Source organism: Ipomoea triloba, chromosome 4 (assembly GCF_003576645.1).
Source record: "Ipomoea triloba cultivar NCNSP0323 chromosome 4, ASM357664v1".
Lineage (NCBI taxonomy): Eukaryota > Viridiplantae > Streptophyta > Magnoliopsida > Solanales > Convolvulaceae > Ipomoea > Ipomoea triloba.
The window spans coordinates 9,349,928-9,361,437 of NC_044919.1; the positions used below are offsets into that span (position 1 = coordinate 9,349,928).

At 36.1% G+C, this 11,510-nt stretch overlaps 1 protein-coding gene and 1 long non-coding RNA gene across 3 annotated transcripts; both read left to right on the forward strand.

The window, feature by feature from the left end:
- The first annotated feature begins 3,504 nt into the window (after window positions 1–3,504).
- On the forward strand, window positions 3,505–8,327 carry LOC116016464 (pentatricopeptide repeat-containing protein At4g31850, chloroplastic). Of its 2 annotated transcripts, none has more exons than XM_031256732.1 (2): window positions 3,505–7,144; window positions 7,479–8,327. In XM_031256732.1, the coding sequence occupies exon 1, from the start codon at window positions 3,738–3,740 to the stop codon at window positions 7,071–7,073; it is 3,336 nt and encodes a 1,111-aa protein (XP_031112592.1). In that variant the 5' UTR covers window positions 3,505–3,737; the 3' UTR covers window positions 7,074–7,144; window positions 7,479–8,327. The 2 variants fall into 2 exon arrangements, with proteins under 2 accessions (XP_031112592.1, XP_031112593.1); XM_031256733.1 differs by having other exon boundaries at window positions 3,505–7,139.
- Window positions 8,328–8,503: 176 nt separating this feature from the next.
- LOC116016465 lies at window positions 8,504–10,183 on the forward strand. Its single transcript, XR_004097755.1, has 2 exons — window positions 8,504–9,347; window positions 9,503–10,183. It is a non-coding gene; the product is annotated as an uncharacterized LOC116016465 (long non-coding RNA).
- Window positions 10,184–11,510: the final 1,327 nt, after the last annotated feature.

Here is an 11,510-nt window from a genome sequence, read left to right on the forward strand (position 1 = left end):
TTTACCTACGATATAAGGTTCGGATTTTACCAATCAAGAGATTGGGTTTTTAAAGAGATATAGCGATTAACTCTTGCCAATCAAGGGATTGGATTTGCTCATGGCCTAAGGATCGAATTCTCTACGATTTGACAATCAAATTTTACCCATCAAGAAATTTGATTTGGGTATACCCGGGGTATATTTCATATCAAGATTTATACTAGTTGTCTCGTTAAAAACCTTAAACTAAGAAAAAACTCACTCGGAAAAAACTTAGCCAAGAAAAAAAGAGTACAACTGCAAGTGTAATATTTTGGACTACCGAGAGATAAAATTAATTGTGGTCTAGAGATACAATTTTTGCCAATCAAGGGATTGAACTAATTTGCGACCTATGGGTCGAGCCTTTAGCATGAATAAGAGATTTAATTTTATCGATCTAGGGATCGAGTTTCACCAATTGGGGGATTGGATTTTATTCACGGTCAGAGGACCTCTATTGATCTTACCGATCAAAAGCGGGAATGCTTCTCCCAATGCCCTATGCCCGGGCCAAGTGATCGTAATTGGTTGGTTTCGATTATCACATTAATCACTACGATGGGTTTTGGAAATCGAAAATTATATGAACGGGGCGATTTCCCCTTTTTGCGCTTGGTTTATGAACTGAGAGTCCCAAGTTGAGGGACGCTAGGAGACAGAAAGTCTAATGAGACCAGGAAGGTCAGTATGCTCGGGAAGTATGCTATGGTGTGCTATAGTCACCAAGGTCACTTTGTTCGGGAAGTGCACTATAGTTGAGAATTGCTTTAATAAGCTTCGTAGGTCGAGGGAGTTGCCCTACAATCCTATCAGTAGCCCCCCCACTCCCTATGTTGCGACAATCGTTAACACAAGGGAGCAGATACGATGACCTCCCGAGTTCGTTTTCAATTTTGACGGCAATAGGGAAGTGACTCGATCGAGTTCACGATGCCAATGTATTAGACCATACTTATAGCATCGATGGTCGATTTGCCTGACTCGTAGGACTTTGGGGATTCACGAGGTTTAATCTCACCGATCAAGGGACTGGACCTCTAACACGATAGAGAGTTTGAATGCTACCGATCAAGTAATCGGATTTTTAACGTGACAAAGCAATCAAATTTTACCAATTTTATGAACACAATATTATTCTTATGTGCACAGGTCAATGATGCAACATGACCCAGTTGTTATACAGTGGACCATGGTTCACACATCACTGTGTGGATCATGATTGTCGAATGAAACTGTAGTGGAATTAAAATGATGCTTTAGTGTTACTATAATGAAATTAGTGTGTTTGGAAAACTGAAACAAAAAAACATAGCACATTATTGTCAAATGATACTTTAGTATTGCTATAATGAAACTAGTGTGCGTGAAAAATAAAACTAAAATCTAAAGCTATACAATAACATATATTATCAAATGACCTGAAGTGCAATTAAAATAATATTTCAAAATTACTATAATTAAACTAGTGTGGGTGGAAAATGAAACAAAAAATAGAACTCAAGCAATAATGTATATAATCAAATGAAACTATTGTAGAATTAAAATGATACTTTAGTATTGCTATAATGAAATGTGGAGAAAAAATGAAACTAAAAAACATAACAATATTATCAAATGTATGCTAAAAAAACAATATTATCAAATAAAACTAAAGTGTTATTAAAATGATACATATTTCATAGTCCATGAGATAATATAGAACATATTCCATAGTAAAATTTGGCAAATTATGCTGTGCAAGGTGGACCTGGGTCCAAAACTACGTCGTTTTTGGCATTTTTTTTTAAAAAAATTAGTAAACATATTGCTGAATATAGAGTTATCCAAAAATATGTGAATGTAGAGGTTTAAAAGTGTGAATGTAGATTTATGATTGTGTGAATGTAGAGTTGCCCAGAAATGTGTGAATGTGGAGGTTTCAAATTGTGAATATGGAGTATAGAAATCGTGAATGTAGAGTTATGCATGCGTGAATCTGTAATAGAGTTAAGAAGTTCTAGCAACTTGTAGCCCTGTAATGTGTGGATGTGGAGTTCTCAAGTTGTGAATGTGGAGTATAGGACTTGTGAATATAGAGTTTTGAATGTGTGAATGTGGAGTTTACAAATTGTGGATGTAGAGTATAGTTACTAAACATATAATCCTGTAATGTGTGAATGTGGAGTTTATAAATTGTGAATGTAGAGTATAGTGTATGTGAATGTAGATATAGTGTATATGAATGTAGACCCAGGTCCACCTTGCAAGGTGGACCTGGGTTCACGGCATAACAACCCGTAAAATTTGCCCAACATCACAATATTATCAAATGTATGTTAATGTGTTTTTTTTAGTTGATATTATAGTTTATTTTATTTTAATTATTGGTGAGTTGACCTGCCCAACCCAGTATGGCAGTATATCTACAATAAGTTGGGCTCGGTTGAAGATTTTGGCATGTCTTGTATGTTCATATAAAATATATATTAGGTTTTGGATATGATTATGCTTTAAAATTTTATAAAAATCTGTAGCTAATAAATGTTTCATAAACTGCAAACTTACCTGAAAAATGTTGAGCAATTTTGGATATGATGATTATGCTTTAATATTTTATAAAAATCTGTAGCTGATAAAGGTTTCATAAACTGCAAACTTACCCAAAAAATGTTGAGCAATAGATGGGTGAGGTTGCCAGGTTGGTCATATAAGAATTAGAGCTACAATTAAACACGGTTAAAGTGTTATCTCTAACTAACATTTTTGTTAGTGTGTAAATGCGTAATTTTCTTAAAATGTATTATGTACAATAATTGATTGCTTTAAGTGATTTTTGAAAGAGAAAGTCACAATTTTTGTGCAACTGTCAGTATATATAGTCTACACTTTTCAATTTTAACTAACTTAATTCTTGTTACCAAGCACCTTGTGCTCAAATGGCATGTAGTGGCCTCCCTCAAATGAAAGGTCATGAGTTCGAGCCTCAGTGGAGGAGATATCGAAATTGACTCTTTGTTCAAGTATAGATGAACAGATACTACAATGTAATAAGGTCAGTTGTATTCAAAAAAATTCTCTAATTGTTTAAAATTTCTTCAATTAAATCTTTCGAGAACCAAATTGACTAAATTTTGAAAGGGAGAAATCACCATTTTAGTCTCTCGGAAGGGTTCAATAGACGGAATTTTAAATAATTTGATGATCAAATTAATTGAAATTGAAAATTATGGACTATATTAACATTTGGAAAATAATTAAGGGATCAAAATGATGATTTTCCATTTTTGAAAAATTGATTGAGTGAATTACGCTTGGAGCAATTAGAATTGTCAGTTGTTCTACTGATATACTCCGATTAATTGTTTTTTTTTGGTAGAAGATGAGGGAAATATATTAATTGTTTTTTAATCATAAAACAAATTTTCTTTTCTTTTTCAGTAAAAAGCTTTCTTTTTCTCTAATTTTGTTTGAAAGAAAAATATCTCCGATTGGGCGGTTCTCAATAGCATCCAAAATACTGAATAGCTAACAGCGAGTCTGTGACTTCCCATTCTTCTGAGTTCAGATAAGCCCATCCTCTTCTTCACTCTCGCCGCAGATTCCAATCTTTTGTATTTTCTCTGTAATTCTGATTTCTGTCTATGGCTTCCTGCTTTCTTGTAAGCAATTGAATTTCAAGTAACCATCCTTCTGAAATTCATGCCCAAATATACTCCACTGGAATTTCTTCAAATATGGCTATAGATGTACTCAATTCCTCAAGATTCTGTTGCGCTCATTTCAATTGCATATCCGTAACTGACACTGCGCCAGGTAAGAGCTCGCTATCACTGTGGGTTTCAATTAGTAATGGGCCACTTAGAGGCAGAAAGTTTGAATCTTTGAAGGTTTTAAGGCGCGGGTCTGTGGTGAATTGGAAGAAAACTAGAAGAAAGAATGTGGGTGTTTGGCATAATGTGATGAACTCTTCGAATGGGAATCTCAACAGTGGGATTTCTTCAGAGGAAGTGTTTGGGATCTTGAAGTCGTTTTCAGACCCTAATCAAGCCTTATCTCTGTTTAAGTCTGTTGCTGAGCTGCCTAAGGTGGTTCACACTACAGAAACATGTAATTACATGCTTGAGCTTTTGAGGGTTCATGGGAGGGTCAGTGATATGGCTATGGTGTTTGATGTGATGCAAAAACAGATCATTTATAGGAATCTGGACACGTATTTGACCATATTCAAAGGTCTTCATATAAGAGGAGGGATTAGACTGGCTTCATTTGGTCTTGAGAGGATGAGAAAAGCAGGTTTTGTGTTGAATGCATATTCCTACAATGGGTTGATACATTTAATTCTTCAAGCGGGGTTCTGTTCGGAGGCTTTAGAAGTTTATAGAAGAGCGGTTTCAGATGGCATTAAGCTGAGCCTTAAGACTTACTCAGCATTAATGGTTGCTTGTGGTAAAAGAAGGGATACTGCCACGGTCCTGAGTTTGTTAAAAGAGATGGATAGTTTGGGGTTGAAGCCTAATATTTACACCTTTACCATCTGCATTAGAGCCCTCGGGAGAGCTGGAAAAGTCGATGATGCTTATGCTATATTGAAGCGAATGGATAATGAGGGCTGCACACCTGATGTTGTTACTTATACGGTTCTAATTGATGCCCTTTGTATTGCTGGAAAACTTGATACTGCAAAAGAAGTTTTCGTTAAGATGAAATCTAATAGTCAGAAACCTGATCGAGTCACATATATCACATTATTAGACCGGTTTAGTGACTCTGGGGACTTGGATTCTGTGAGGGAATTTTTGGACAGGATGGAAGCTGATGGTTATGAAGCAGATGTTGTTAGCTTTACGATACTCATTGATGCTTTGTGTAAAGTTGGGCGGATTGATGAGGCTTTATCAAGTTTAGATGATATGAAAGAGAAGGGGGTATCGCCTAATATTTATACTTACAATTCTCTAATTAGTGGCCTTCTAAGAATGAATAAGGTGGATGATGCATTATTACTGTTTGATAACATGGAGTCTTATGGAGTTCGACGTACTGCTTTCACGTATGTCCCCTTTATTGACTACTATGGGAAGCTGGGAGAGCCTGATAAAGCACTTCAAACTTTTGAAAAGATGAAAGCTCATGGAATCACACCAAATCTCGTTGCTTGCAATGCTTCTATGTATAGTCTGGTAGAGTCGGGCAGATTGAGAGAGGCTAAAAGCATATTTGATGGAATTAAAAGGAGTGGACATGTTCCGGATTCCATAACCTATAACATCATGATGAAGTGCTACAGCAATGCCGGGAAAATTGATGAAGCCATTCACTTGCTGTCTGAGATGAAGGAAAATGGATGTGAGCCTGATGTGATTGTAGTCAATTCATTGATTGACATACTTTACAAGGATGATCGAGCTGATGAAGCATGGGAAATGTTTCATGGAATGAAGGATATGAAACTTGCTCCTACTGTTGTGACTTATAACACACTATTGGGTGGACTTAGAAAGGAGGGTAAAGTTCAAGAGGCGTTTAAGTTATTTGAGAGTATGGGTGCACAGGGATGCTCTCCAAACACAATAACCTATAATACTCTTCTGGATTGTCTTTGCAAGAACGGTGAGGTTGGTACAGCCCTAACGATGCTTTATGAAATGACAGAAAGAAATTGCATTCCTGATGTTTTCACTTATAACACTGTCATTCATGGATTGGCTAAAGAAAGAAGGGTTTATGAAGCATTTTGGTTCTTCAATCAGATGAAGAAAATTGTCCAGCCTGACTGTGTGACTATTTACACACTTGTTCCTAGTCTTGTGAAAGATGGTTCTGTTAAGTATGCTGTTAAAATTGTTGAGAATTTTGTTTGGCAGATGGAAAATTGGGTAGATGATTCTTTTTGGAGAAGCATTTGTGATGGATTTTTTAATGAAGCAAAATTAGAAGATTCCATATTGTTTATTGAAATGCTGATGTATAATGGTATATGCAAAAATGACTCAGTTATGGCACCTTTGATAAGATTCCTGTGTAAGCAAAAGAAAGCTCTTGTTGCTCATGATGTCTTTGTAAAATTTACGAAATCTTTTGGAATTCGTGCAACACTAAAGTCATATTATCCTTTGATTGAGGGCCTTCTTGATATTCATCTTTCAGAACTGGCATGGAGTGTTTTTAAGGAGATGAAAAACACTGGCTGTGCCCCCGATGTTTTCACGTATAATGTGTTGCTCAATCATCTTGGAAAGTCTGGGAAGGTTGATGAACTTTGTGAACTGTACGAAGAGATGCTTCACAGAGGATGTAAACCAATAGCAATAACTTACAACATACTTATCTCTGGTCTGGTGAAGTCAGATAAGTTGGAGAAAGCAGTAGAGCTATATTATGATCTTATGAGTGATGGTTTTTCTCCCACTCCTTGTACATATGGTCCGCTAATTGGTGGCTTTTTGAAGGCTGGAAAATTAGATGATGCAAAGACTTTCTTTGAGGAAATGACAAGTTATGGTTGCAAACCTAACTCTGCTATCTACAATATCCTCATAAATGGGTTTGGAAAGGCAGGTGACGTAGAAACTGCTTGTCATTTGTTTGAGAAAATGATCAGAGAAGGCATTAGACCAGATTTAAAATCCTATACCATTCTTGTGGATTGCCTTTGCTTGGCAGGAAAGGTAGAGGATGCTGTGCGCTACTTTGAGGAATTGAAATCATCTGGCATTGATCCTGATTTAGTTTCATACAATCTTATGATCAACGGCCTTGGGAGGGCAGGAAAATTTGAGGAAGCCTTATGTCTTCTCGATGAGATGCGAAGCAAAGGAGTTACTCCTAACCTTTATACATATAATTCTTTGATTTTCAACCTTGGAATAATTGGAAGGATGGAGGAGGCAGACAAAATGTATGAAGAGCTTCAGCATCTGGGTCTTGAACCTAATGTTTTTACATATAACGCTCTAATTAGAGGGTATAGCAGGTCGGGTGATGCTGATCGAGCATATGCAGTCTATGAAAAAATGATGGTTGGTGGCTGTAGTCCTAACAGTGGGACTTTCGCTCAACTACCAAATTAATGAGGGAATTCCAGATTCTTTATATGCAACTCATGAGAGTGAACTTGTGAAGTCGGAATGCAACGAGTAAGGTACTTCTGTCTTTACTCCCTGCTCTTTCCCCCAATTCTCTTATTGTTGGACGGAGGCCTGTAAGGGCCAAGTCCAACACCATGTGGCTAGGGGGATTGTTGGGTGGAGGCCGGTAAAGGGGCCAAGTCCAGCACCCTGGCTCTCGAAAATGTGTGGCGGTTTATAAGGAAATAAAGTTGCGCCTTCGCTACTAGCTATAGCTTTTGGCTTAGTAGCAAGCGCTTGATCCTAACACTTATTTTCCTCAGTGGTTGCTATTTCTTCTAATGGTAATATTACCTTGTCTTCAACTTCAAAATTTTGTTCTTATATTCATCTGGTTCTCTTCTGCAGAGTCAGCTTGTGTAACTACATTGACTACATCCGATTATAGATGGCTTATTCAATGCGGAGTCTTCCAATAGGTGTTTAACTATTGTTCATAACAGTGATGCCAGCCTCCATTCTGGCACTGCTTCATAATGTTAAGGTGCAATGTGGCTCTTTCAACATTGTTGTCTATACAGATTGTGAATATTTGGTTTCTGTACATATCCTTGAGCTTATGCAAATATACATTAACAATGTATTGCCTGTCTTGTTCCTGGTCAAAATGTTAAACTTTTTGCATTTTCAGAGCAGCTATTATAGATTATCAGCTCATAGAGCAGATTTCTTGTATACTTTCAATCTTGACATGTACTTCTGAGAGGAACTCTTGACCAAGAGTATAGTCAATAACAACTTCCCTTCATTACCTCCTAATCTATGGTATTTATAGTCTTAACCTAATCTTAGACATCTATTTCTCAAACACCTGAAAATATATAAAATTTGAAGAAAGCTAGCAATCAATCCAAGTATGTCATTATGTCATAAGTTTCCAAGTTATTGTAACTATCATGTGACTTCAATCAAACTTTAATTTAAAGCAAACAATTGATGCGTGGTTGCTATCTTAGAGGAGCCTAATTAACTGAGTCAACTTGAAAAAACCTCAGTAAATCCACCACATGTAGATCCTCTGCAGCTGATGTAATTTAGTATTGCTCTCTGTATGCAATGTGTCGGGAGTAAGGGTGTAGCATAGTGGTAAGCTAGCTATGCCATTTCCAAGTAGCAGACTTGCGGGGTTCAAATCCTATAGCCCCCATCCCCCATAAGTACCCAAAAATAGTTAGGTGGATTGGATTTTGGGGAAAATGTGAAGTTTGAGCCTTCCAAGTTTTTATGAACATAAGTTCAAGCAGGATCGGAGAATGGGGCTGACATTGAATGGCAATGCTGGGTCTAACTTGGATTGGTGAGCTTCTTCTTTTTTTTTTTTCTTTTTTTTCCTGTCAATTATATTGTTGTTCTTCTGCCAAGACCTTGTGGTCTAGTGGCACCCGGTTGCAATCCCATATGGAAGGGGGTGGGTTTGAGCCTCAGTGGAGGCGATATTGACTCTTTGCGCTTCAGTAGGTTGAGAATGTAGTTATGAACACATACTGCAATGTAACAGAGTCAGTAGTACTAAAAAAAAATATTGTTGTTGTTCTGGTTGGTATTGTTGGTCGTTTGGTAGTGCGGTTAGTTGTAACTTGACTCGTTTTTATGCATTTGGTTCTGCTGGTAGGTTTTTGCTAATATGTTGGGTGAAGTTACAATGCTTAACATTGCATTAGTAACGGCCTTGAAGGAAGGAAGGAAGGAAGGAGATTGCCTGCCTATATATTGCAATTGAGGTAATATGTTTTTGTGGCATTACTAATTTTTCACTTCAGATCAGAGTATCTATCTGCAATTTCTTCATTGGAATTGGATGGAGAAGTATGGTGAGCTGTCATTACAAGAAGTGCATCGCATGCTCCAATCCCCTATCCCCTGAGATTTATCTGGCCTTAAAACCTTTTTATGTACTTACAATTTATTGCTTGCCCCAGCTTCTAAACTTCAGAACTATTAAGCTTCAAAATAAGTGGGCTAAACAAGTATAAGTGGCCATATAAATCTCTGTAAACAAGTAAATCTGTCTATATACGGGTTACCGGGCCATTTTATAGAAAGTTGCTTTTCATCTCTCATTTCTTTGTTTCTTTTTGGGTATTTTTTTTAGTAAAGGATTTTAGTACATATGCAGACTCCCACAAATTAGTTATCAAAAGAAAGGCTGATGTTTGGGAATTCGGTTAGTGATACTTGACAATCTAGCTCAAGTTGAGATAATAGATTCAAGTTGAGGTAACTAGTAACTAGTTGGCACCTTTTCCCGTTCTCATTCATAATAGAATTGCTTATGTTTGTGGTTTATTTTTGTTCGACTAAACTTATCCCTTTTCCCTCTGCTGTTCTTTAATATACACACACTAATATAACCTTTCTTCACTTCTATTCAGGAATTTGAAATTGTCTAATCTGCACCTGGCTTGCTGTTACATATCAATGTTCTCCATTCAGAGCGGCTATTAGAGCAACACACCTGTGGTTTTTTGAGGTTTTTTCAGAGCATAGAAACTATTGTGTTGGTTTTATACTGATGTAGAGCATGGCTTTTTGCCAAATTTTTTTTCCTGGAGAAGGGAAAAAAATGCGCAAGTGGAGCGCACTTTGCGCCCAACAGGCGTGTGTTCCACATGCGCTCGTTGGGGTGCGTCAGAGTGGCCCTAGCTGGTGGCCACTCTAACAAAACAACCGTTGCTTTCCTTTTTTTTTTTTAATTGTCTTTTTTTTTTTTTTTGCTTTTCTTTTTTTCTTCTATTTTTATCTCTCATACATGGCATCTTAAAAAATTGTGTAGAAACCTAACAGATGTGGATGCTCTTATAGATTATCAGCTTATAGTATAGGGCAGATTTCTTGTATACTTTCAATCTTGACCTTGTATTTCATGGAAAGGTCAGTTTGTGTTTCTTGGTAGGTATGTCAGACTTGTATGGCTTAAACTTGAGGCCTGATCAAGATTTGCTAAATTTGGCTTCTTACCAGATATATGGTTATTATGTGGTGGACCTGGTGGCAATGGTTTTTAGTATGTTGGAAATGTTTTTTAGTTATTTCAATCAATGCTATAGTGTCAATAGATGTGTGTTGTTGAGTTTTTATATTTGTGTTAACATATATGAATAAGTGCATTTAGCGCTCGCACCGGCTTAATTCACTCGTTCGATAAGTAGTATTTGATAGAAGATACCAAAGTTCGAATTTGACAACGATAGTGTGAGATTATATTCATATGTGATTTATATCATCTCACACGCTCTCTCGAGAATTAATACATAGCACCTTCTGGTGCTAAATCCAAAGCATCACACTTATGGAATTCTCTCATTTTTCCTATTTCAAATAACTCTATTTTTAAAATTATTTTCTTATTTGCTTATTATCAATTTTGAGCATACAATATTATCAATTTCCTTATCTCGCTTTGAAGAAATCGAATCTATATTGTCCTGACCCAAATCAAAAGTGAACCTTACATATATTTATACCACAAACTAACATTGAAAATGTCATTTTTGCTAAAAATTGTCAATATGTTTTATGGAAAAATGGTCAAATAGGTCATTCAATTACACATCAAACTGCAATTGGGTTATCAAATTCAAAATAAATTACAATTAGGTCTTCGAACAATACAAAATAATAATTCAACCTAAAATGACTTGTTAACTTGGTAACATGCTGGCGTGGCGTTTACCAAATTTAAAAATATTTTTTAAAATTTTACGTTAATAAATTTAGATAAAATAATTACTTTAACAAAACCACTAAGTCACCTTCTCCAGTGAAAAGGTAATTAGGTTGCCTTCTCCTGTGAGCATGCAACCTAGGTTTCCTTCTCCTGTGAGAAGGCGAATAGGTGTAGGGCGTGGAGAATGCGATCTTTTTTTTTTTTTTTAAGTAATTTGTAAATATTTATTTTATTTAAATTTATTAAAATAAAATTAAAAAATATTTTTAAATTATGTAATATAATTGTAGTTTTTTAGTTTAATGGTCCAATTACAATTTGTTGTGTAGTTAAATAGTCTATTTAACTCTTATTCTATCAAAGATCTTGTGGTTTAGTGGCACCCGATTTATAGTTCCACATGAAAGGGAGTGAGTGAGTTTGAGTCTCAGTGGATGCGACTGTTGACTTTTTGTGCTTCAATAGATTGAGAAAGTAGCTATGAACAGAGCGGTCTAACATAAGTTTTTACTTTTGAGTTGTACAACAATATTATTTCAAGTAATTCTCCATTTTTGGTGTAAAAAAAAAAAAAAAAAAAGAAATTTTCACCTTCAAAAAAAAAAAAGTAATTTTCCATATTCCAATATAATTTGTTATGATTGTATACGCCTCGGTACACTGTAGTCCCTGTATCGCTAGCGATTGACGAATTGCGGAGTTTTGCGCCATTC